The sequence below is a fragment of the Oryzias latipes genome, chromosome 13 (assembly GCF_002234675.1).
Source record: "Oryzias latipes chromosome 13, ASM223467v1".
Lineage (NCBI taxonomy): Eukaryota > Metazoa > Chordata > Actinopteri > Beloniformes > Adrianichthyidae > Oryzias > Oryzias latipes.
In genome coordinates this window covers 25105175-25132957 of record NC_019871.2, presented here as the reverse complement: position 1 = coordinate 25132957, position 27783 = coordinate 25105175, and the positions used below count along the sequence as shown (strand labels likewise).

Genomic DNA, 27783 nt, shown 5'->3' with positions numbered 1-27783 from the left:
GAGGTATTGACTGATTTAAATGAGGCAGAAATGCTCTCAAGAGTTCCAACGTCTCATAACACACACGAGCGAGCATGCAAAGGCACATGCTGCATGCAAACAGAATGCATGAGATGCGCTATGCATGACTACAGAAGCACATAAAGTCCTTCTGCATGGACCTAGAAATTGTCATCCTTAATTTTGATAAGAAATGTCCAATTTCACATGCACCCAAACACATGCAGATAATGGTGTGAATGCTGGAGCAGTAATGGGTTTGCTTTTTCAGACCACTCATGTGAGTAAGTACTCTTTTATTGAAAGCATCTTAAATGCACGAGTACATTTTGTGAAATGTGATCTGCTGATTAGTGAACAGCATGTGTCTGAGCCAGCATGTCATGACGACGCAGCGGTGAGGAAAAACAGCAATATTATCATGTATCCGACTTCGACCAATAAATCAGCTGAACTGACATGCTGTATTAACTCGCATTAGCATGCAGAGGGCCCCTGCATCAGTAAATGTTGGCAGATAAATTAAAAGAAGCAGCAGTGCAAAGGTTTGCTAAACATTATTTGGCTCTGTAAAATAATTTGTCCTCAAAAGAGCACTGACAAGCGGGAGATGTTTCTATCTGCAACCTGGATAAATGAAAATGAAATCATCCAATTTTATGTTACCCAATACGGGTGTGCTAAAGATTTTTTTTTAAATAACATAACATAAATGGAAACAGTTATTTACTTGTGTTAACTTGTGATTTATACGAAAACACTGTATGTTTGAAAGTTACCAAGAAAAACACTAATCTGAACAGTTTTTCTGCACGATATGGAGGCCTCCAAAGATGGAGGGAGACTAATTGTATTGTATTGTATTGTAATGTATTTTTTACTTTGAAAGAAACATATTCTGACAAATAATACTTGGCAGAGATTTCTTATCGAAGCATTACAGTAGAGTTAAAAAAAAAACAACCTCTGCATTCACCTTCAAGACATGCAACTGCAGATTTAAAGCATGCGCCTCACAAGCCAAATGTGCAGAAATTGTGTCTGACTTTTCCATGTCGTGGCGTGCAAACACAAGCACGTTTTCATGTTTGGTGTCAAAAATCTATTTGACATCTTCCTCTGTGGTTGAAATGGAGAGTCAAAATCAGGGCAAAGGGGTTAGTAAGTTTATGAGCTTTACTGTCTTAGTCCAGCCACTTCATCTATTCTCTTCACCATGGCGGCACGTTCTGTCTAATACACTAACACATTGGTTTTGTCTAATAGACAATACCGTTGGGCAAAGGTAGGGGATCGACCGAGGCCCCCAACTCTCTGGGGACCCCGAGCTGAACACTTAATAAAAATGTTTAAAAGGAATTTTACGTCCACCATTATTTAACTTTGTCATAAAAAAAACATCCAAAATCACCAAACTTTCATAAGATTGATCATCTTAAAGTGTTTGGTCCTCCCTCGCTCTTCTGCTGCAATGGTATATTCCAATCAACAGCAAGTCCTGAGACTCACAAGTTATCGAGCAGGGACAGCATTGCCAGACTGGGGGGTTTCCAGCTCAATATTCTGACCTTTGGGGCAAAAATTGCTTTAGGTGAGTGGCCATAATTTGGGCTGGTTTTGGGATCAGCTCTGGAGCTTTCTTGGTTGAAACACGTTTCAAGCAGTGAATTGTTGTCTGGGGAGAGGCAGGGGACAGGCAGGGCTTCACCTGTCGTTTTCCTCAACTGCCATCATGAGATGTAAAGTCTACAGACAATAAAATAAATATATGTTCACACTCACCTGTTCCAGAAATGCAAATTATAAGTTTGAGTCTAACCATTTCAATTCTCAAAATCACTGTATTTTTCGTATTTCCTATTTAATGGTATACTCGCATAGCCCCTTTCTACCTTCCTTGAATGCCCCAGGCGCTTTGCAGTGACAGTCCCATTCAGCCCTTTCACACCAAGCGCTGGTGCCAACCTTCCACAATAGGCAGGGTGGGGTTCAATGTCTTGAGCTTACAGCTTTGCGCTGAATTCTTATCAAAATATTTGGATTCTTGACATTGATATTGTCTAAAAGTGGACCAGTAAGAAAGTTATTTAATGTTTTTTTACCCTGTAAGGATTGTTCAAAAAATGATTAATACTGCAGAGGGCCCCATGTTATTGTTCGCCTGGGACCCCTGCTAAGTCCGCCACTGCTGACCGATACAGCAAATTCAGGTCAAAGGGATCATCTACATTGTCTCAGTTACAGGATTGCCTCTTTTTAAGGCGCTGGAGCTGCAGCCATACAGTTTTCTTTTCTGCATGGTAGGGAGAAAAAAAAAAGTTTAGTTCAGCTATAGGTCAGCTTGCTGCATAGCAACTGGGTGCCACTGTCAGAAAACTGACCTATGAAAACACAGCGTGTTTGTCTCGGAGCATTCTGCTGCAGTACTGACAGCTTCCCTGCCTAATGTACTGCTAGGCTTAATTACAATGACACAAATATCCCCGGCATGCCTAAAGGTATAAATGATATGAAAAAAAAAAGGCTGATTTACCCAGAAGGTGACTTTTAAGTCAATTTTTATCTTTTACATACTGGCCAGGGGTCAAGGTCAAACAGCGAGCTTGTTCCACACATAATATACCTTCCAGCATAAAATGTAATTTTTTTGTTCCTGTCTGTGTTTTCATATATTAGACTTTAGGCCAGTGAGGCAAAAGCTTAAAAAGAGATAGAGAGCAGGAAGAGACAGAGATAGATAGAGGGCTGCTCACCAGTGGGGAGCCCCATGCTCCAGTTTGATAACTGCAGTAACGGGAAAATAAGCCCCACTCACATCTAAGCTCCATGAAAATGAGGAGCCATTCCTGGCGCTGTAGGGGAGCTACATGCTAATGCTCAGTGGTGGCAGAAAACCTGTAGTTTAGTATTACCATACTGGCTGCTGACGGAATCTAGGAGATGCTCAGGCGCAAAAAAAAACTGGAGCATGTTCAGAATGAGTGAGGAAGCGATAAAACTGGCTTTGATTTAGAGATGTATCAGGAAAAATTCCTCCATCACTTTACAAGACATACTGATCCCAAACACTTTATTTTAAGTCCCACTCCAGTTATCTTTTGATCTATAGTAAATGTGTTCCTAGTGGTCTTTTAATTATGATTTAGCAATTTTTAGCCAAAAAAAACAAAAAAAAAATCTGTTTTTTTAGGACATAGTTTCTGCAGAGCAGCAGTTGTTCATTTGAAATTCAATTTGGGGTGGGATCGTTGGTGCAGAGCAACCCCGCCCCTCTTCCCTTCCCATTGCGGAATGCTCTCTTTTTACAGCCTCTCACACCCCCAAGCTAGCATAACCGGCGCAGAAGTATTGGAGCTATCGAGCCGTACAGTTTTGATTCAGATGCCAGCTCGGATGAGGAAAACAGAGACGTTTTTCCATCTGCTCCTGATTCTCAGCCATTTGAAGAAAGAAATACTCAGAAATGCAATTTCTACATGTTCTCCATTTCAGAAAAAATTCACAAAAACATGTAAAAAACACCAAAAACCATAATTTTCATTGGAGTGGGCCTAACTATTCAAATGATCTCACATTGTGTCAAAACATTGATCTGTTTCCTATTTGTCTCACGTTGTTGTTTGTCCCCCCCCCCTCCCCCACCGCATTCTAACAAATTTTTGTCATCTGAGGAGTGATTATGACAAAAAAAACAGCTTCTGAACTGTACATGATCAAACTGGGGTTCTTACTTTTGACGGTGAGGTACATGGACTTGCTGACATCAGCTCCAACGTCGTTGCTGACCTTACACAGGTAGAAGCCGCTGTCATCCTCCAGCACGTGTTTGATGAGCAGCGACCCATTGCTCAGTAGCTGGATGCGAGAGCCACTGTTCAGAAGGATGGGCTGAAACTGGGGTACACCTGCACCTAAAGCGAGAAAAACAATCAACTTTTGAAATTCAACATTTAAATTGCCAGTGTTGAAAGGCAACACGCAGCACTTAAAAAACCCAGAAACATAATAAATGATGACACAAAAACGGGACACGTATTTGAGTGCATTAATTTGACAGTGCCTCTGTGTTTACAGCTTTCATGACATGGTCTATGAGATTAAGAAAGGATTGTAAACACATCTCTTAACATCAGGCCCAAATCCTTAAATCACCAAACAGCTGACAGGCAGAATGAAACCAAGCTGCTCGAGTGATGCAATCAGAGCGACATAATGCTCATGTTTGACAGGACAGCAGATTGGAGCTGGGAAAACAACAGGCGGAAGGACAAAGTGGCCCTGCCTCCTTCATAACGTTAAGAGCTGAGCAGGAGACATTTTAAAGAAATTCAAAACATTTTTAATTTTGGCTTTTTTCAATATCTCTTTGTAATTAATTAACACATAGTTTGCATTTATGGTTGTTAGATAAGCAGATGCCAGAGAGCAAACGGTGTACAATAATGAGCACACAAAAAAAGCATTAATACGACCTAAAGTCATATAAACTAACAAATATGCATCTTTAGGTGCAAAAATAACATCAATTCAGAATCAACTTTCATTATAGGAAATGTCTGGTTTAGATAGTTAAAGTTGTACTTTTTTCGTTTTTTTTTTTCCCTCAGGATGGTAAATATCTAAAAGATGCGAATAGCATGCGTTTACAGTTACTAACATTTCTTTTTAAGTGATGTCAGCGTCTAAGATTTTCTACCCTCTTGGTGAGACACTGCCATAAAGCTCGTCTTAGTGCTCTTCAAATGCTTCTTATCCATAAACAACCCTTTGAAGATGGACCCTTGTGAGGCTAATGTCTTTAATGTACTCAGCATCGCAGAAATATGATAAAAGCCCAGTTCAACACTTTGCTTACAAAGCATTTCCCATGTGTGAACTTTGCCAGACTTTACACTTAAAGGTCTCCATACTGGACTGTTTTGGTAGGTGTTTTTCTTACTTAAAATGTCTTCAGGAGGCCATGGCTGACCATGGTTCAAGACTGATGACTTTGTTTTAGTGCCCCTGGTGATGGGAAAGTGTGGGAATCATGCATAGCACATATTCAAACGGTTCTCGCTGTTGTGCTAATAAGTGTTGACCTTTACTTTCCATTCTATATCCCAGAGATTGCAGACTTTGTTACACCGAATGTCAGCCAGACAGCAATCGCCTAAAAAATCCTTAGCAGTGGCGGAATAGGCTTCCCAAACGGCCGTGATTTTTATTGTGTCATATTACAGAGCAGCAAAGTCAGCCAGCTCAGCTGAATTTTATACTTCCTCCAACTTAGTCTGAAAAACGGCTTTTTAGAGCGCTACAAGTGAAAAGACGCACGCCATGCGTTGTTCATGCATACTGATTAGAAGCGGTCAGAAAGCTAATCGGACTGCTTGTCTCAACACGCGCTCAGAAAGAGAGAACACATAAATCCCATCAAAGGGTAAAAAATATATATATTTATATAAAATAAGCCAATTCTTTCTTTGCTTTGATGGCAGGGCCCTACATACACACACACACACACACACACACACATGCTGTCTGACAAATACTCCATGCTGGTTGTTCCTCTGGTGATGAGAGCTTTCATCCTTAGTTATGTGGATGATGGAGCAAACATGGAGCCCCTCTTCCATCCTGTTCAAGTGGCTGAACTCACCTGCTACCCTCCCGTCTGTCTGTCTGTCTGTCTGTCTGTCTGTCTGTCTGTCTGTCTGTCCTCCAAACTCAATTTCCATCTCACTGTGATGCTTCATGCTTTTTTTTTTTAAATATTTAAGGTGGACAGCTTAGCTTAGTGCCAATTTATGTCTTTTTACTGTATTCCCACACACCTACCTGCAGGTGCAGCAAACAGCATCTGCAGCACACAAAGCAGTTTTTAAATTCATAATAATTTTTTTTTGTCCACTTAATGTACCTTTGGAGTGCTCCCAAACAATAGTGGGTGGTGGATAGCCCTCAGCAGAGCAGTTGAGAGTCACAGTTTTCCCATAGATCCCATCTTGATCCTCAGGCTGCACCACAAACTGAGGAGGAACTGTACAGAGACACAAACAAAAACAAAAACTCACTGTTTGTATTGTGTATTCAAGAAATGCATTTGTACTTTGTGGCTCTTTGGTGAAATGCCTGCCCACACACTGCAGCTTCCAGCAGCCCACAAGGTGCCGTGAGATTTGTTGTCTTTGTGCTCTCACCTCTAACGATGAGCTGACTCTGGTGCTCCACAACTGCAGCTTCGTTTCGAGCGATGCAGGTGTAGTTTCCATTGTGGTCAGGGGTCAGATTGGAGATCCGCAGCGAGCTCGTAAAGTCGATGTTGTCGACAGTCACACCCAGACTGGCGGGGATGGGGCGCCCATCTTTCTGCCAGGTGATGTCCAGTGGTCGATCTCCGGACATGACCACGCACGGTATGAAGACCCGCTGACCGATGGTGAAACGCTGGAACTCAAAGGGTTGAATGTAGGGAGGGACTGCAGGCAGGAGAAGAAAATAGAGACTGCGTGTCATTTTAGCCTTCAATTTGAAAACCTCTTGAATTCTCTGGATTTTGTGTGAGGACTATCCTTTCTTTTTAAGAGTGATCCCACAATCGCTGAGCTATCTGGAGGAACATAAAGGACCTGAGCTGCAAAACATTCTGCAGTAAATCCTTGTCACTCTTAGACTGGAACATTTTGTCCTTTCAGCACAGGAGCCACATCAGCATACATACACAGGACCAAAAAAAAGAAACTTTTAAGATGACTCATTTTAAATTGCTCGGGAAAAGAACTGGAGCTGAACTCTTTCTGCTTAGCTGATAATTAAGGCATGTCAGTCTTTGAACCCCAGACTTCACAACTAAGCCAGGTGTCTGCATTCATTCAGAATTTATTGCACTGACATGAATCTTAATGTGATTTACATCCCAAAAAAAATTAAAGAAGAGATAAATCCCTCAAGAGTCAGAATCTTGCTTCTCAGTTTACGGAGAGTAAAGTTCAAACTTACACTCTGAAGTGAAACATCATTTTTGCCCGTCTGACCGTAGTCGCTTTCTGCCTCCACCAACCCATTTTGACCCGTCCTCAGTGGCTAAGCGGTTGCTAAATGCCCCCTCAGTATCTGCCCTGTCACCCTGGTCAGACCTCTACGTGATAAAACCATTTGTAAAAATCTCTTATACAAAAATGGTGGGTTTTTGTTGGTTTTATTGTCATAGGAACTATTTCATTTTTATTTTTTATTTTGGTCACATGCGGATGACCAACATGTCTATGTAATTTTTAGAAGAATTGGCAAAAGTACATTTTTGGATTGCCATGGCAACAAATATTTTTTGTTAGCCACGCCCGCCTTCCTAATATGTACATATCAATAGATCCTTTCGTCCAGCTTGGGCTGTATTTACTAATTATACACAAAATTCCAGTAAAAAATATGCGAGCAACACGGGAACGCAAGCTCACTACACTAACGCATTTCAAAATCTACAAACTTTAAATCCAACTTTTTCCACAAGTAACTTCCCAATGAAATTGAAGTTTGTAGAAGCTCCTAAAGGGGATTAATTTTCAATTCAAGATTGTGGCCTCTTCCCAGGGTCAAAGGTCAACAGAAATTCTGCTGTAGACTTAAGCTGTCGGCATGTGTGTGGTATTTTGTGAAGATCGCTTCAACAAAAGTTTTCTGTTTCCAAAATGTGAAAATCACCAAATTACACACTTTGCCACAACATGCTTGCCAAACCATCGGTCCTGTGGCCATCCTGTGATCATTTTTTAAACTTTCTTTGGACATCCTGGACGTGTGTGGTTTTGTCACTTGAAATTTGAACCAAGTTTTTGCAACCTATTGGACATTTTGGCCAAATTCATTTTTTTGATGATTTTTGCCCGCAGTGATGTCATTATTATTTTTGGGTGGGGTGTGTGTGTGGGGGGGGAGGGGGGGAGGGGGGGTGTTTTTTAGTATGCCTAAATTCCATTTCACCATGTACCAGGTGTCTGCAAATTTTGGTTAGTTTTTGAGCATGTTGAAATTTGTGTTCAATTGCGCAGTAAGAAAAGAATCACAAAAAACACGGTTTTTGCAGTCCAAGACTGTTGCAAAACAGAACATTAAGATAGAAATAAGCCCTTACTGTAGTGTTTGTCTTCAGCATCCCAAGAAATATTGAATTGCTTTTTGGAAATATGGAGTCCTGTCTTTAACAATATAGAGGCTCACTGAAACATGAGCAGTCAAAAAAATCCGTAATCCAGATATAAATTGGTTTGATCATTCAGCAGGTTTACTCCTGGAACAAGTCAATCAAGCCGCATAATGTAATCACTGACTATAAATTAATAATCTTTTCAAATCGTACACGTTATGTTCTCTGGGAACAAATCGGCCCTGCGAGTGTCCAGTGAGTTCAAACAACCCCGGCATAAGCAGCACTTTAGCAGCTTATCAAATTCAAAATAAAGTGGAGATAATGGACTCCTGGGATTCCCACAAAACATTATGCATTTTAAGCATGAGCGGAGTAAATTAACAAATGCTCCTGCTCAGTACAGTACCACTGGGAAGAGCTGCTTTATATCATCACCCGGCTCCTTTTCTGGCTTTCCTCTGTCTCTCTTGGAAAGTGTATTATAGTGACAAAAAGCCAACATACTGTTCAGAGAGTAGGAAATGGAGGCATAATGGGGGAGCCCTTTAAGTATTACCTATTACACATGTAAGATCTCACTGGAGATCAGTCACTCAGTGCAGTAATATCATGCTGGAATCAGACACTCTTAATAAACCCCACTTATGCCCTCAGGAATATTATCTGCTAGATTCATTTACAGGTCTTTTAGCGTCTGTTTATGGCATGCGGCTGCTTACATAAGGAAAGGGAAGAAAAAAATAATATGAACAGATTTATTTGAGCAACAATGTAATTGAATGCATTTTCCTAATTAATAATAGCATGTTGAGTATCGAAACACTGAGTATGTTTATTGTCACCTAAAACCAACCTGTCACTATCTTATTTATTATAGGACTTTTCATGAATTCTATTCATACATAAAGTGGATTTAAACTTCTATTATGAATTTTGTAGGGACAATTAACATTGTATTTCTTTAAGGTTTGTTTAACATATTTCTCCACAGGTGCTTTAACTCCAGTGTTGACGTTCTTTCAACTAAGGTAACTCTTCAAACATTCACGCAATCAACGCAATTCCAGTGGATTCTTAAGCAGAGAAAAGCAGCTTTATGCGGACATGTAACATTTTATGTTAGTGAAAGGCCCATGCAATCAACAGAAATCAGCTGATTCTGTCAAGGAGAAAAGCTGATATTTGTGCACATTTAGTTAAAAAGCAGAATATTTAACTTGAACTTAAATATTAAATTAATAAATAAATATCTAGTTACAAAGCTTAAATGTTTAGTTTGGAAAAAATATTTAGGTGATGGTGGTTTATGTTTAATTTGATAAAATTTTAAGCTTTATTTGTAAACAAAATTTTTAGTTTGTAAACTAAATATATAATTCAAAAAAATAAATATTTAACTTTAAATTCAATATTTAAATTGCTAACTAAATATTTAGTTAGTAAATGTGACATTTATTAATACATGAATTTTAAAGGCAAAAATATGCATTTGAAAAATGAAACCTCCTAAAACAGGCAAAATAATATTTGAGTCTGTCACTTTACAAACGCAACCCCATTAAAAAAACTCATTTAAACAGTTAGAACTGACTTTAGCTGAACTAGGACCTAGAGATTTGGACCACCCTTGACAGACTCACCTCTCACACGAACATGGACACTTTGGGAGTCCATCTTGTTGGGTTGAACCATCACCTTACAGGTGTATTCGCCAGCATCCACCTGCTGCACGTTGCTCAGCTTCAGTGTCCCGTTGTTCTCAAAAGCTCGCTGTCTGTGGTTGAAGGGCAGCAGGGCGGAGTTCTTGTACCACTTTATGGAGTAGTAGGGGTATCCGATCACACGGCAGTGAACGAAGGCATCCCGTCCAGCTATGGCCGTGATGTTTTTCATTGGACGAATGCTGGCGCGACCTAAACGAGGGCAGAGACGACGGCTTCACTGACAGCAGACTGCAAAAAGCAGTTTGGGTGTTGTGGATACATTTACGACTTTAAAGCTACACAGATTCACACTTTCTGCCTGCCAACAAATATGCAGGGATGCTGCTGTTTTTAGATTTTATTGTCTAATGTACCACAGGTATTAAAGCTTAACTAAGTCAAAAGGTGGGGAAATGAGAAGCAGATTAGAGGAGGCTGAGCATAACATTTAAATGACACCACCTCCACTTACAAATCCACTACGTTTTATTCTGCCGTTTCCAGAGTCTGACACATTCAGAGCCTCGTTCTGTGTCTATAAAACTGAAACACAGTAATCTCTCTAATATCTGATTGTTGAATTGGCTGCTTGAGTAAACATGCAGACACAGACACACATGAATAGTCCCCGACACACACAAGCACACAAGGAATGGATGCATTCAGACGGAGAAAATGTATTTTTCTCCTGGCTATTTCCAAACAGGATATCCGTGTGAGCACAAATAATTTGACCTCACAATGCAGGCGTTATAAAGTATAGCACGCTCTTATCAGTTGAAGGAAAAAAAATACAAAATGCTAGAATTAAAAATAAAAAAGGCGAAGGCAAAAAACAAATACAAGAGCTCAAAAAACTAAATCAAATGTAGGAAGTAACAGTTAAAAAAATTAAACTAATATTTCAGTCCCACACAACAGCCATCTCCTGCAAAGACTCACACAGACAAGGACAGGTATGTGTATTGTTGGTCTTGGAGGAGCTGATTTGACAAGCACCTCTTACGTTTATTCGAGCCTGGTGGTACACGACCCCGGCCGAGTTGCTGCACGTGCACCGGTACACCCCGCCGTCCTGCACCTGGGTGTGCGTGACGTTGAGCTGGCTGGCCACGTGGGCTTCGTGCGTCTCGTAATGGCCCAGGTGGTGGTGGCTGTCCTTGATGACGGGGTCGTCGTCCAGCGTCCAGGTGCATCTGGGAGGAGGCGTGCCCTTGACGTTGCAGACCAGGAAGACGGGCTCATTGGGGCTCACCACCTTCTCGCTGAAGGAGGACAAGATTTTGGGGGTCCCATCTGTGTTTGGGAAGAAAAATGGAGCCATGGTTTTTTCAGGAATGTTTATGAAAACAGGAAAAATAAACGAGTTTAAAAAATAACGCCAACATTGTGTGGTGCACACAGTCACAACATCACGTCTGTTTATTTGGTTTTTCAACCTTATGTTGGACGTTGATTTTTATTTAATCACAAATATATGCCAGGAGAAGATTAAGAGTCAAAACATTTTAATTACTTCAACATTAATAAAGTCCTTTCTAATATTTAAAAGCTTCAGTTTAACAAAAAACTTCATATACAATTAAATTTAGAGCACATCTTTATAATATTTTAGGGGGATTGCTTTTTTCAACAATCGTTTAATTTTGTATTAAAATTCTGAGCAAAAAACAAATACATTTAGAAATGTTTTTAAATTAAAAGTTTATTTTAACATAGTTAAAAACCACTATGCATGTTGACAGTTTTGTTTCAAAAACCTACTTAAAATTCTGAACTTTTGCTGTAAAATATTTTGTGCAGTTGTAGTTTCTATAGTAATTCAAGCAAATCGGCATCAATTGACTCCAGGCAGACTTGTATGTGATTAAGCAGATTGTTAGAGCGGACTGACACATTTAAATCTCTTTTGTTTTTTGTCACTTTCCCTACTCCTGAGCCTGTGGCAAAGTAGTGCTCAGCCTCTACCCGGTTTTTGTCTGCAGTGTTACGGTGCACGTTTGCCGTGTCTGCATGGATTAAGTTTGCTGTGCCCAAAGAGTTTGACACGTTGCAGTGGTGTTTGGTTTTGTCTGGTACAGCCAGAAAAGCCTGTTAGCAGCAGTAAGAAGAACTCTGGGTGACATAAAATATTGTATACGCAGCTACTGCTTCAGTCGTTTTGTTTTACTAACAGCCTAGCTGAACACGTATATGAGAACTGGACTGACTGAGCGTGACATCGCTCACAGAAAACGGCTTAATTCTAGCTCCAACCAAATGAAGTCCCTTCAGTCGCCAATTTTTTTGTGATACAGATGCTGCCATGTTGGAACCAGAAATCCTCAGTAAGCGGTCCATGTCGGTCTGAGAGAACATTTCTATGGCAACCATTCTCACCAATCAGGAGTGAGCTTGTTGGAAGTCTACACCCCTACCATTTGTGGGCTACACAAATGCTGTCAAAGACCAAATCCTGTTATTGACGCATCTGATTGCTCAGTTTATAACTCGAATAACCTCACCTACAGAAAACATCATGAAAAAAATAAAGGATTATCAATTACATGTAAAAAGAAGGTTTCAGAGTAGCAATGGGTATTCTAGTAAATAGAATGACTGAGTAACAGCTGTTTATTTTTCCATAGAAGTCTATTGGGATTTTGGACTTTTTTAGAACCAGTAGATACTTCCATCTAGTAACACCAGCGGCGAGGGGTCATACAGTCCAGTTCTCTTTATCCAGTCAATGGCAGCATTATCAGACTGGCTGATCAGAAAATTTTGCTCTTCTTTCTTTAATGCAGGATGTCTGGCTTATCCTATTCTATGCAAAGTGTAAACCAAAAGCAACTGTCTTATATATCCATCTTCTGATCCTTCTTTGTCTTGCTCAGTGTCAAAGAGGGTTGCAGCTTTCTCAGGGTAGAGGCAGGGGTCACTCTGTCCATTACAGAGCCACACAGACAACAAATGTACAACTAAGGGACAATTTAGATTCACCAATCTACCCATCAAACATGGTTTTTAGGCATGGGAGGACGCTGTATAGCCCAGAGACAAGCCTCACTTGCTCGAGGAGAACATGCAAACTCCACACAGGATTTGAACCAGATAATACTTGCTGTGAGGCAACAGTGCTCACTGTGCCCCAGACTTATTACTTTATTATGTCATAAACTGATGGGGTAGAATTCAAATTGCCCAAGATCAGGTTTGGTGGTAGAAACCTAACATCTAATAAACAAACTAGAACAGGGCAAAAAATAGGGAGCAAAGACATTGTAACAATACAGATGACCTGACCATGAACAACTAACTGAAAAACCAGACACTTGAACAAAATGAGGGGAATTAACTCAATTGAAAACAGCTCGGCATTATTATTAACATGATCCTGGTGTGACTGTGTCGAACCTCCAACAAGCTGGAATATTCACAATGTGTTAAGTAATAGAGCTGGTTATTCATTTTTTATTTTGTTTCTGAGAAAAACAAAGTTGTTAAGGAAAATGTAGGTGGTTTTCAGGAAGGGCAGAGAAAGGGATGAAGGAAAAAAAAAACAGACCCCTCACCGCTGGAATTAGCAGGTTCTCACGAGCTGACAGGCTAACAGCAAATAAGAACAGCCCCTTCCAGGAAGGGTCTGCGCTGCCAGCCCTCCCCCCAGGCTAACACACACACACTTTCTCCTCGGAGCTAGCGATGATCTAAAAATGGGCTTTCATTTCATCTGCACAATATGCACATCCATCGTTGAAAAAGTTTGAATATTGTTTGTTTTTGTGGCCGAGACACAGACACGCTGCTGAGACCGACTCTAGGATGACGTCATGAAATGGGCGGCACCCACAAGGAGAGAAAGGCGGAGCCTCAGAGATGGAGTCCTCTTTTCTTTTCTTTTTTTTAGTTAGATAGATGTGTTTTTATTGTCATTGTCCATTGTACAATGAAATTGAAGAAAAAACTGAAATTGAATAAACTAATTAAAGTCTTACATCCGGGTTGGAAAAAAGCTCAGGAAAATAAGTAATATTTAATTCAAAAAGTTTTTCTTTTGTGTGCCAAAAGTAATATTTTATCATATACATGGATATTGTTTACTCTAATGCTTAAGAATAGCATGATATACTGTAGGTCATTAAAAAAAATTACGATAAAGGTACTTAAGATCAGCCTGCCTACCACACTGTGTCTTCAATTATTTGACAATGAATGTAAAAAGAAGTATTTATGTACAGCGTCTATTCTAATAAAGCATTTTCTAAAAACAAGTCCGCAAAACGTAAATAATTCTTTTGAAATAACTCACAATGTGCTGTTTTTTTTATCATGTCCTTTCACTGAGAAACAGAAAGTGTTGTTGGTGTTTGGTAAATGTTTTATTATTGCTTGCTGCTTCCCTCTGATAATCTAACTCTGCTCCTTGTGATTATAGATTATCAATACCTTCCTCCCCCTGACAAAAGACAGTTGCCTAAGCAACACCGCACCACCAAGGTAGAGAAGTGGCTTAGAGGCTGCATGTGTTTGTGTTTTTGCATGCGTTTGTGAAGTTAAGGATGACCATGGCAGTGGTCTCAGCTGCGTGAACCTTGTATTGATCTGCTAACTCACTGATTTAGCATAGTACAGCAGCAGGAAAGGTTCAGCATGTGGGAAGATTATTTTACCTTCAAGAATGACCTGCACAAAGTCTTGTGCCGACATTTTGCCCTTCCTGGCGAAGCACTGGTAAGCTCCTCCATCGCTTTTGGACATTCCCTCCATGATAAGGTTCTCCCTGTTGAGCCCAGTGAAGCGAACGTTGTTGCCGGGGTAGATGATTTCTCCATTGCGGTACCAGGACAGCTCATATTCATCTGAGCCACTGACACTGCAGGATAGAGACACTTTGCTACCCACGCTGCCCTTCACCTTTCGGGGACTGACCACTACTTTTAAGGGCTCTGCGGAAACGTAAAGCAAAACGTATGGTTTAAGAAAGGAAAACAATTGCAGCATTTTGTCTTATTCAGTAAAATATCGCTTTTCAGCCAGGGACTCACGTTTGATGTACAGGTGTCCCACGACCTCGGCGTTGCCATAACTGTTCCACACTTCACAAACATATGTCCCAGAGTCACTGGGCTGTGTGCTCTCTATCAGCAACCCTGAGATGGTCTGGCGAAAGCGACTGTCTGGCTCCAGAGGGCTGTTGTCTTTCAGCCAGCGGTACTTGGGTGTTGGGTAGCCTGAGGCCTTACAGGGCAGCTCCACCCGATGATTAATCATCACCTCTCTGTGGTCAAAGCCATCCAGGATGGCTGGCTCAGCATTGGTGGGGTCTGGAAGAAGCAGAGAATTTAGTGTTAATTAGTGGTGAGCATTGCCAGATGCCTGACAGCGTGGCCTCGTATTGATTCTCAGGCTCAGCATTCACCTCCATAAACTGTATGTTTTGTAAAGGAAAGGATGAAAAAGAAGCCACTGTTGGAACAATGTCAGTGGCAAATTAGGAAGGAAACATCCGACTTTGTTTCAGTGATCTACTTTTAAAGACCCACTTTGATAAAAATGTTGCTTTAACATTTTTCTTGTGGCATTTTTTTCATGATGGAGGACATGTATGAAAAGAATTAAGCTTAAAATTGCATTTCTGAGAATTTCTTTAATCAATATGTTGTGAATCAGGATCAGACTTAAAAACGTTGTTTGAAAAAGAGCTTATTTGTGATGTAGAAAATGCACTGGGTGTGCAACGAGCTCCTCCCTGCTAAGAGGCGGGGTTACACTGCACCAACAGTCCCGCCCACAACTTAGAGAACAATTTCTAATGAACTCCTGCCACTCAGCAGAAAGCTATGTCCATATATACAGTATATATATATATATATACTGTATATATGGGCAATATATATTGTCTATATATATATATATATATATATAAAATCATAATTATATGATTAATAATTCACTTTATTTCAGTCTTGGGTGCGGTCCATAGAAGAAGATACAAATACAACATACATGATGAAATAAAATAAAAATTAAAAAGAGTATAATCGCTGTATCCAGTGTTTCCTCAAGGCGGAAGTGTAGCGACAGGAGCTTCTTTTGGGATCAGTCAGAGACATGATAATTAAATTCTTAGATTTGTCCAGGCGTTCCATAAGGCTGTATGTAAGCTTACGCAGTAGTGCCTCACAGGTGGGGATGTGAGCATCCACAAACATCTGACTGGCTCTGTACCACCTGGGCACCTGCAGCAGAAGCCTAAACGATTGTTATAGGCCACTAAGAATTTACGGAATGTCCCACGTCCATAGTTCCACCAAAGAGGAGCTGTATACAGAGGAGTGCAGTAGACTCTGAACAGGGAACACTTCACTTGAAGAGAACACGTACTGAATTTTCTCTGTTTGCCTGAGCATAGAGGCATAGAGAGTACTGTATCTGAATGTCTCTATCATCCCTCCAATCAACAGTAATGAAGTGTCCAAGATATTTGATAGTTGAGGTTTGTTCCAGAGGCGTTCCACAGAGCTTAAAAACAGGAAAGTTTACATTTTTGTCATCTTTGGTCCTTACAATCATTATTTTGGTTTTAGAAGGATTGTAGTTTATATCAAAGTGTCTACCACAGTCATAGTAAACTTTTAGAAGTGTTTGTAACCCAGCACTGTAGGGGCTAAAAATGACAAGGTCATCAGCGTACATAAGATGATTAAGAGTTTGATGTGCAAAAACACACCCAGTTTTGCACATATTCAACTTGGTAGATAGTATATCAATATATAAATTGAATAAAAATGGAGAGAGGATCCCTCCCTGTTGAACGCCATTGCCTACATAAAAAGGCTCAGATAAAACATTGCCCCATTTTGACTACCATTGTTTGATTAGTGTACCAGAAAACCAGGGATTATAATTATGTTTATTATAATTATGATTATATATTATAATCATAATCCAAAAGGTCCTAAAGGAACTCTATACAATAGATCAAAAGATGATAGGGGTAGGTCAAAAGTACTTTTCGTCAAAACAAAGCACCTACCTGATACGATGAGACGCGCACTGTTGCTCTGGCGAGTCTCACCAGTGTAACGGTGTCGAGTTGTGCAGCGATAGTTGTTCAGGCCATCCTCAGGTAGGACGTCCACAATATACAAGGCTCCCGTGGATGTGATGAGATATCTTTGTCCTGCAACAGATGAGACAAAAATCTTGATTGTAGTATAGTCATAGCCACTTTTACATTAGAGCCGTTAACCACTGTATTTAAATCTGTATGATACAAAGAAATCTATTCGTTTTAAATATATAAACAAGAAAATAAAAGTTTGATTTTTCTAAAAAGGTGATCGAGGAGCATGACTGTCACAGCAAACAAAATACCCAAAAATATCGCTTGTAAATATGCATTAGTTTCAGCTCAAGTTTTTAGCCAGTTAGTAGCCTTTTGTAACATCCTTTATTGTTTTGCCCTCTCCCAGGTGGAGATAAGTGACAGCCACAGGTAATTTGGGAGGTCTTAATGGTTACAGGTAAAGGAAAGATACAGCTACATGGCTATTTTTGAGATTCTTCTGTAAAAATATGTATTTTTGGCATGACAAATATTTGAATTTGAAAAAAAAACCATCAATCCCTATGGTAAACCAAGCAAACCAAACTGCACTAAACCAGAACACTTTATAGACAGACACATTATAAAGCATGTCCAACGAAAAGTTCTGATTAATAGAAACTTTTAGCTTTAGTGAAAGCTTTTATTGTCTTTGTGAAATATTATAATGTCACCGGCATTTCATTCAAAATGCCATCGACTGTTCGTCTATAGAGCCAGCTCTGGTAATATTATGTTAATTCTGCAAACCAGCCCAGTTGATTTCTCAGCATCCAAAAAATCAGAAACCTTCTTCTCTGCCATCATTTGGATTCCCACATTCTGAGGAACGTGCCCGATGTCAGAGCTGATTGAACAAGCATTTTACAGGAGATTGTCTTCCTCCTGTAAAGTTGTGCATGTCAGGAAAAGATGGCAACCGCTCCCTTTTATGACAGAGGATCAAATTATAAAGCGCATGCTGTTCTTGTTGGAGGATTCTTAAATGTAATTGTCATTTTATCCTCAAGGAGCTACAGAATGAGAAAACATAATTTTCATTTTTAGATTTTTGTTCTCTTTTGCTATTCTAAACTCTAAACTCTATAAAATTCATTTTAGGATTGTGGTAAAGAGAAGAAAATTGCAGAGAATCTCAAAGAACGCATGTGACAGACGTGTGGTGATTCTAGCTCTTTTAGGCCTCCCCAACAGTATGCTGAGCTGTAAAGTTTTCCTCTCACAGCGAGAGGCTGCAGTTCTCTGCTGAATTACAATGTGACCAGGCTTACGCTGATGAATAATGACACATTGCTCAGCAATTAGCTGTGGGAAACAGAAATAACCCACATTTTATGTGGTATTATGAATTAACCAAGATTATGAATCAAACCGTGACATGTTTTAATATTCCACTGGAGACCGGTACGTATGAAAGAGGCTAAGATGCTTAATATTCTTACATCTGATTTGCATTTGTTTATGCAGGAAATCAACCTTGTGGGGTTAAGCAAATGGGGGAACACACAGACAGGCAGAAGAAGGGAAACTGTACAGCTATTGTGAGCGCTGACCTAGATAGAACCGACAACCAATTCCACGGATTTGATGTCCTGAAGGGGTTTCAGGGTTTTACATACAGGGCTGTTAGACGGGCTACCAGCAAAGTGGAATTTATAAAGAGAGTGAGTGTGAGTGCCAGCAGCCATGCATGCATATTAGTGCACAAGACAATGGCTAAAAGGAAATCTTCTCCAAGGTTGCAAAGGCCAGAAGCTAAAAACAACAAATATTTTCATCACAGCCTTTTTTTTTTGTCTCTCAGCAGTTTTACGGCAGATCTGAGTCGACACCTAAAAAACGTTCGGGGGGTGGGGGTGGGGGTGGGGGTACATAAACAAGATGGTAGACTTTGTGTACAAATATTGTTGTGTCTGGAAAACTCAACCAATATATTTCCTTTTGGCTGCAAATAGAGGCATCTCTCTGCAAATGGGACCATGCCACACATTGCCTCCTCCTCTGGTTTTCTCTCCTCCCATCTGGCTTCTCCATTTTGATTCTGAACTGGTCGTCTGAAATCTCACTGTGGAATCCATCTTGAGTGAGACAAAATGGTATTTCACTCCAGCCGCTGTGAGCTGCGGCAAATTGCACCTCAAGCACCTCAGTGCTCCTGCAGTATACCTTTTAAGACGTCAGAGATCAGTTTTTGCATTATGACGGAGCAAAGTGCAGACAAAAGGTTCACCCCAGTGGAGGGGAGGCTTTCCATGAGGCTGTTGTGTTGTGCTGTTTTTCCTCCCTGTTCGTATTTCTTTTGCTTTGTCTTCAGCAGCATTAGCAGAGGAAATTCCTCGCCCAGTGCCATGAGGTGAGGAATAATGTCACTTAAATACTTGAAATACACTTAAATGCAAGAGGCTGCAGTATAGAGGCAGTTAGACATGCATCCAGCTTGTGAAGCATTCAAAAATCTGAGTTTCTGTCGGGCTGTGAGGTTCCTCTCCTCTGCATTCATTCACGGACACAACTGCTGTAAAGTGAAAAAGTGCTTCTCTCCACCAGACACACTTTATCTAATCATCGCTACTTTGCCTGAGACAGAATCTAATACGAACAGCGGGTTTTCACTCTGCAGGCTAAATAAGCCTCGACGTACAGATGAACCGGTGTCACAGCATCCTCTCTGCCAGCAGACACTCCGATCTAAATGAAAGTCAAGCAGGCCCCAACCAAGCTGATGATCTGCATTTTAAGACCAAAATTAGACTCAAACTATCAACGTTTTATCCCAATTGGATATACAATCAACATCTGAAGCTCTGTGTTACGGTACTCGAGCCAAGTCAGATGTCTGCCATATTGCCGGAAAAGAAACGGCCTGAAAAGAAGTGAACGACAACACCATAAATATGAAGAGAAACGATAACAATAAAAATAATTTTTTTGGCATCCACCCCTTCATCTTGCTTTAAACTGCTCTAACTCTAACCACAGAAATGCAAGTTGATCAGGAATGTATATTGTACTAAAGGCTAAGACTTTAAGACATTTAGATTCTTTAACTCCAGTGTTTAAGCTTAATTTTTCCATTTTTATTTGCCCATCTTCAGAAAGACAACGCTCCAGCAGCAACTTAGAAAGTGAAATATTTGTCCCCAATACAAACCATACACCCCCCCCCCCCATCAATCTGTGTAGACAGTCATTACTTTTGCCTGCTTAGAGCTGGAGGTATGGATCACAGGGGGCCTAACGTCAGACCAAGACTTTAATCTAAGCTGATTGAGGTCAGATTGCAGGGCTGAACTCTCCTTTGCTGCAGTCCTCAGGGCGGCACGGTTACATGCAGAGAAACCTAACGCAGCACTTTCAGTTTTCCACAAACAAAGACGCCAAGTCTCGGTTAGCAATCATCCTCTGTGACTCAGAATACCCAGAGCCTCTCATTGATAATGTGCAAAGAGGAAGATTTGTTTCACAGAGAGACGTTCGGGATCCCAAACTCATGTGAAAGTATGGTGTCGTTGCTACAATTAAACAAGAAACAGCAAATGTTTAAAACGTGCAGATAGGAGGACGATTGATGCTCCACTAAAGAAACAGTATCATGTGGTGGATCTGAAGTAGTGCTGGGATGTCAGAGGGTTTTAGAGCTATTCATGCAGCTTAGATGAACAATTATTCAATTGTCTTTTTGAACTTATCTCATTGATATGAATTTTTAAAAATCCATTTGTTTCTTCAATCAAAATGATTGTAATCAGTGATGATTTGAGCCTCTGACATGCTCACAAACACACACTAGTGCAGGTAAATGAGTTCAGCATGACCTTCTTCCGTCTTCTCTAACCCGTCCAGTGAGAATTTCTCTCGAGCCAAAATTGTTTTGATTGCACGTAAGTTTAAGTTTCAAGAGAAAAATTGTTTTATTTGCATGCATTTTTCTGTTACAAGTGTAAAATAGTTTTTTGAGCACACAAACTTTTTAAAAGTTGATGCTCAAAACAGTGAATGCTGCACAAAAATCACTCCATACTACATTTAAGTCTGGATGGTTTTTTTTGGGACTTTCTCTGGTAGGGTCAAAATATTCCATTCTAAAGATGGTTCAAAATGTGATTATTCAAGGAGAAAGTGCTTAATTTGAATTTTTTTTTATAACCTTTAAATACAATGGCATTGTAACAACGTTGATTAGGAAAACAGAAGTCAAGTTGATTATAAAATTCTAACTAATAGACCAAGACAGTTTCACCAACATCTTTGTCCTGTTAATGTAACTATTATGTAAAAAAAAGAATCATTCAATAATCATCAGTCATTGTGTTAGACTGTGAAACACAACAATGATCTAACGCTTTTAGGTTAAACCTGAAGCTCTAACAATATGACGGGTATCATCTTCATCAAATGTGCAATGATTTTTTTGTGCTTATAAGTAGTTGATATATATCAGAATGTGCTGTTGTGCTAGAGAACTGTGAACACAGTAGCTTTAACAGTGTGGTGTACGGAACAACAAAATCAGTATTTATCTATCTGCAACTTGCTTTTTCTTTGAGCTGCCATAAGGTCAACAACTAACCTTTCTGCAAAGACCTCCAAAGGTTGTTTCTGGAATTTTCCACCAAAAAAAAATGAGCAAAAGTGCTAAAGCTTCAATCAGAAGCTTTTAATACTGACTAGTTCTGTTTTTTGCTTTTGTATCTCTAGTTTTGTCCAGCAATTGCAAAGTTTTGTTCTCTTGAAATTCTGTTTAATGCTAAAATGTTTTTTTTTTTACTTTAAGTTTCGTTTAACAAAGTCTAAATTTAGCACAAAAAAATCAGACGTTTTGGGGGAATCAAATTGTACGGGATGAGAGTCGTAATAATGTAATACTTCTAAACACAACTCGATGGTAAGACTTGATGAAATAAAAATCCAAAAAGTTTGACAACATGCTAGCCCCCCCAAAAAAAGAAACGAAAAAGAAAAATCGTAACATATCTTTAGCGTTTCACCTTTAAAAAAAAAAAAACTCTTTTTATCAATGCACCTGCAGCCTGAATAGATTTAGGAAAACACGTAAATGACAGAGCTGCCATTGATGCACCAATAAAGAGTGCATCCTTGATTCCGTGAAAGCTTTGGCATCCCAGCTAGAATTCAAAGAGACGCTCTGTGTCTCATTCAGCCTCAAAAACCCCTGTGTTCCTGTTTGGCTCATTTTATTTCCTCCTGTGCCTCCCTTCTTCGCTCTCCTGGGCTCAGTCTGGCTCCCCCCCCCCCTTTCTGTTTCACTCTCTGTGTCCTGAATGCAAAGAAGAGCGGCTGGCTGTTTCAGAACACTGCAATGAAATCCTGTAGCCACAAACGCCCATTTTGACTGCACACTTTCAAAAAGAAAATGACCCAGACATTAGCATCAGATACCCTAAAACTATTTACAATTATTTATTCTGATAAGGAATAAAGATTCTCAATTAGTTCCACTTAAACATTTAATTGGTGATGAATGAGAGGAATGAGATGTTAAAACGGCTGACTGATAAGTAAATTCAGGAAAAGTGAATTATAGATTAACTATAGAATTTCTTGAAAATACACTTTTATATGGTATGTCACTTTATCAATAATCACAATTACCACCCAAGGACAAGCAGTCAAGTACTTAGACAGTATAATATACTTATATTAAGGTAGGAAAAAGTGCTTGACTTGAGAAATGTGACCAAAGAAAAAAAGAAACTAGCCAAAAAAACTCATTTCTACAGATCAAATGTCTATAACACCATCTTATTTCTAATTATACTGCAGGGATGTAATATTTATATTCTATTGATCTGAATAATCCAACACAATCTGCAGAAATGACACGTAAAAGCCTTTAGGTTAAGTTTTTAACTTCTGGTTGTACCTTGAAGTCTTTGGTATGAAAAACAAAAACATTAGAAAGAAAAATCCTGACAGTCAAACACAGTGATTGGTGGTGTTCAAGGCGGGGGCACACACTGTATGCATGACTTAAACATTTACTTTAATTTATCATAAATAATTGGTGCAATGTAATTCATGCAAAAAACCTCCAGCTGCCAAGAGAGGAATAATCCATAATTAATAAACAACCAAACACAAGAAAGATGTCATTTTAATAAATCATGGTCCTTCTCTGTACCATTTCAGAGGATGTTCCTGTTAACCCTCAGATTGGGAATGTAGCTCAGGAGGAGAACCAGGTCATCCAATAACCAGAGGTCAGGTGGCTCATTTCCCAGCTTTTATGGCCAACATGTCAAAGCACCTCTGATGTGTTGACTGCTATGAGAAGAAAAAAAAAACAAAAACATCCACATGGAAGTGAAAAAAATAAGAAACCAAATGGTGGGGCGTCTGTGACGTGCTGACAGAAATCCTGAACAAGCAAATATTTGTTTTTGAAGTGCGCACTAATAAAGAAAAAATTTTTAAATTCCTACAACAGCAGCGTCTGACTTTGAAACAACAAATCTAAATCTAAAGTTAAACTAAACAAAAAGAAACAAACTTTCACAATTTTTATTTTGGTTACATTTGGAGTCAAAGTGGGTGAACAAACAGTCTCTAAGGCTTATTCCCCAATTCAGTTCAATGGATTATTTTTGGTAAATATACTGATTTTTAAAAGCATTTAACTATGTGTGTTCTTAATGACACATATTGGGACAGTAACATAAAAAAAACATTACCATAAGAGCAGCTTTTTAATAAACCTTTTGAAAAAAAATCATGTTTTCCAGTTTCGTGTTAAATATGTATGTTATAATATTTCTCACCTTCTCATAAATGATTTTGTCACATATTTACAAATAAATGTAATTCTTTAGAGTTTATTTCGTCCGTTTTCGTTTTTTATTTTACCTTACCTGATTACGAAACGTTCAGAAAGCAGTTATGAATGTTATGAATATTCAGAACTCCTCTTTGTGGGCACACATTGACGGTTGCACCTCACAGACATGCAAACCTGAACATGTTAGAGGATCCCGAAAAAAAAAAAGGCACTGTACTCAGGTGCATGAAATTCAGAATGAAGAGACGGAACTGAATCTCCAGCATGATGCTGACATAAAGAGTCAGTTTTTACACCCACTGTGCACACCTTCAGCTGAAGTGTACCTTCTAACTCAAGTTTGCTGCCATTCGGCATCTTGAAATGGATTAGGGACTGATTGGACAGAAGTCTGAAGCAAGTCCTGGCTGGGTCCTTACTGTGTTAAGTTTGCATGTTCTCCCAGTGCATGAGTGGCCACATCCTCCCACAGTCCAATAACATGCTTTATTAGTTAACTAGTGGTTCTAATTGTCCCTCGGTGTGAATGTGAATGGCCTTGCAACAGACCGGGGACCTTTTCAGGGTGTACCCTACCTTCACCCAACAATAGCTGGGATAGGCACCCCAAAAAGGGATTCAGCGGGTGCAGAAAATGGATGGATGGGTGGATGGATTGTTTATGGTGAGCGGTTGTAGATAACTGGTGTTTGACTATAGGAGAAATGCTGGGAAAAGATGAGCATGTGTCATGCAGCTCCAGTGTTCCACAGCACCGTAACTCATGCTGGTGGATGACATCACTCAAGGAAAAATGGGTTCTTTCTTTGTGCTTAGGTGTTCCAAACAAACATAGATGAATTCACTGATACTTTATTAAATTAGTATGTTAGATTCTGACGGCACTGCAGTGCAGTGTACAAATAGAAGAAAGAAATCTCTCTCAGATCCAGGATATATAGTGTAATCGGTTGCAGACTTCACTGAGTCTGGAATGTTCCACGTACAGATGGCAATAAGAGTAAAAAAATCTAGTTCTGTGTTTCCACTATGGAAGCGGGGATGTTCGCTTTAGGCTACTCGGGTGGATGTGTAAATATCTGCATGTCTGTGTTTGTCCATGCAACATGTGCAGCAGTCTGCTGTCATAACCTAATTATTGCAGCAGCTTAACAACAGCAATTAGCACATTTCCATCAGACGACACTAATTTGTGAATTCCATTCCAGTGCCATTCAGGCCCGGCACACAGAGAGGGAGAGAGACTTAATTCAGCGGTGAGCTACAGGCAATGCTAAATCCATATCTGTAGAGCTGTGAAAAAATTGCTTATGGTGATTGCAGCTATTGTAAAACTAGGCTACCTCTTAAATGAAATTTCAAATTTTAATCATTGATTCTCTTTTTTGTAGAGTCTGTTCAAACCCTAAGGGAGCCTATGGTTCTTTAGCCCGTACTAAACCTTTTTTCTTCAAAACAGAGGATCCCATTTTAGCAATGTTCATAGCCTTAAGTGAACCGCTCTCCAATGAATATTCTGATAGGACAACAAGAGGAACTGAATAAAGCACGTAATCAATTCAGTAGCCTTTGATTTTAATAGTTCACCACTAAAATTAAGTCAAAATTGTTTCAAATCTAAATCAGCTTAATGTCACATGACAAATATGTCAAATGATGCTCACTGTTCTTTGACTTACTTGGCCTGTTAAAAAAAATCTGTTTTAACCAGCAGGAAGTGAAAAAATACTTCAACATTTTCAGTAATTAGTAGAAAAGCAGAGAAGGGTAGGAGTTTCTGTAACAAGGCAACATCAGAGGTACAAAAAATGTTTAGTATATCAAATATTTCCAAATATCTTAAAAGTCCCACTTCAATTATCTTTTGAGCTGTTTTAAAAGCGTTCCCTGTAGGGATGCAACAATCCACTTTGCCCAAGATTCGGTTCAAATCTCGATTCTTACAGGTCACAGTTTTGTTTCAGTCCAAAAAGTGATTTGTGTATTTCAAAACAACATAAAAAAAACTAAGATTTCTAAGTAATCCCTTGTTGCTAAGGGTGTTCTAATTATGCTTATGCTGTTTATAGACAAAACCCAACGTATTTTCCACGTCACAAATCAGATCTTTTTCAAACTGCCTGCGTCTTTTCCTGATTCACAACCTTTCGAATAAAGAAAAAGTCAGAAATGTATTTATGTCCTCTGCCATCAGCAAAATGCCACAAGAACATGTTAAAAACACCATTTTATCAGAGTTGGTCTTTAAGACGTATAAAAAGCTACAATTAAGGAAAAAAGAGGTTACACTCTCTCGTTACTGCGATGCATCTCCATACAATATTTAAAAGGTTATTCCGACAAAGAGTTTTATCTATCTATTTCTTTATTTCAGTTTTTTCTTCTTTGTTCCTTTTTTTTTTGTTGATGCATAAGGCGTCGTCTAAAAGTGTAAACAATTTTTGTGTGTTTGTCTGCTCCATACTTGCAATTCCCCTCTTTTCTGTCTCATCCTCCTCACTTCTCTCCCCCCCTGCCTCCCTCCACCCTTTGCACCCCTCGCCTTTACGTCCTACGCGGAGATGCATGCTGACTGATAGGCCTGCAGATGAGTCTGGACAGTGCGTTTGAGGCCCTGGTTTTTAATAGGGTTCTGTTCCCAGTAATTATGCTGACACAATTTGATCAGTGCAGGGCTAAGTATCTTCATCTGAGGGAGATCGGGGGGAATTAACGCTGATGTAATAAGTACAATTTGTCACCATTAAGACGGAGGTGTTGACAGGCACTGTTGTTGTCAGGGCAACTGATGGCGCTCCCTTGCTACAGTACGCATTCTGCTGCATCTGGCGAGCAGAGCTGTCAGCCTCCCTCAGTAATTGATTCTTTAGGTTGCCTCGCAGAGGCAAAAACACACATGCGGTGACATGCCGATGTCCAAAATGCATGTAATAAAAACAGACTGCACACGGATGTGATGCGAGGCTGAACAATGCCATGCACACAGCAAACACTCCCTGCATTTGCTGTTTATACCAAACAAGCTATATAAAGAAAATCTGCAAGTAAAAGAGATGTAGTTAAAATTGTCAAAACAAAGAATCTTCCTATATCAGGATCTCTTTTCTTTGTGTGTATTTCTTGGTTTTGTTGTGTTGAATGTTTAGATGTTCAAGTTATATATGTTTGGGTTTCTGTTCAACACTCGTTTTGTTTCTGTCAAATGACTTTGTCCCTTTTTTGTTTTCATATTTCAGTTTGCACCTACATTTGTTTCAAATTTGGTTTAGTTTGCTGTTGTTTATTTCAATTTTATTCCAATTTTTGAGTAAATAATTCAAATTTTCGACACATGCATCTGGTTCCTCTGCTTTCGAGTTCCACCAAAACCACTAAACACTGTCACCTTCAGCTCCAACACAAACAGGATGGACTCTTATTGACCTCTATCACAAAAAAGAAAACACCACATCTCTTTTGCGTGGGCGACAATGCAGAGGCAGAAGTTAAGGCCTCACTTGTTCCAGAAAATGAAGAGATATGTCCCTTTAATCCATCTCAGTACATTTATTTTTCTTTTGGAAGTTGAGTGAAGTGAGCAAATGTTTCATTTCAACATCAACATTTATTTTAACGTAATAATGTTTAAAAAGTTGTCCATTTTGCAGTTTGTCTATAAATAAATACACTTTCATTTTGTTATTTTCTTAACCCTTGTGCTATCCTAGGCACTTTAACATTGGGAGTTGGGTCATCTAGACCCACTAGACAGTGCTCTGAACCTTTTTTCTACAATGATTTGTGATCTTCACTGGTGTCCATGGATTACATGAAATCTTTCCACCTTTATCCACCTTTGTCATGGTAGGGAGAACACGTCAATGTAAGGGGGGGGTCACAGGATAGCACAAGGGTTAAACTGACAGCATTCAAAAGTTGTGAGTCAAAGTCATTGTTCCAAATCAAATGATAAGAAAACATAATTTTGTTTGTGTAGCACAAAAGAAAGCGTGCTAACACAACAGTAACAGTAAATATTAGTCATATTGTCCATTTAAAGTCCCACTCAAATCATCTTTTGGTCTAA

The 27783-nt window shown here is 39.4% G+C and overlaps 1 protein-coding gene across 2 annotated transcripts in view; it reads right to left on the bottom strand.

Annotated features, from left to right (window-relative positions):
- Window positions 1-27783, bottom strand: part of LOC101167815 (Down syndrome cell adhesion molecule) — a 133953-nt gene that overhangs the window by 26439 nt on the left and 79731 nt on the right. For both annotated transcript variants that reach the window (XM_020708439.2, XM_023962058.1), the window contains exons 4-11: window positions 16850-16996; window positions 14859-15137; window positions 14484-14759; window positions 10831-11127; window positions 9769-10041; window positions 6183-6461; window positions 5903-6022; window positions 3732-3911 (exon numbers count right to left, since the gene is read on the bottom strand). In XM_020708439.2, the coding sequence (XP_020564098.1) occupies window positions 3732-3911; window positions 5903-6022; window positions 6183-6461; window positions 9769-10041; window positions 10831-11127; window positions 14484-14759; window positions 14859-15137; window positions 16850-16996 (1851 nt within the window). The remainder of the gene's footprint in view (window positions 1-3731; window positions 3912-5902; window positions 6023-6182; window positions 6462-9768; window positions 10042-10830; window positions 11128-14483; window positions 14760-14858; window positions 15138-16849; window positions 16997-27783) is intronic.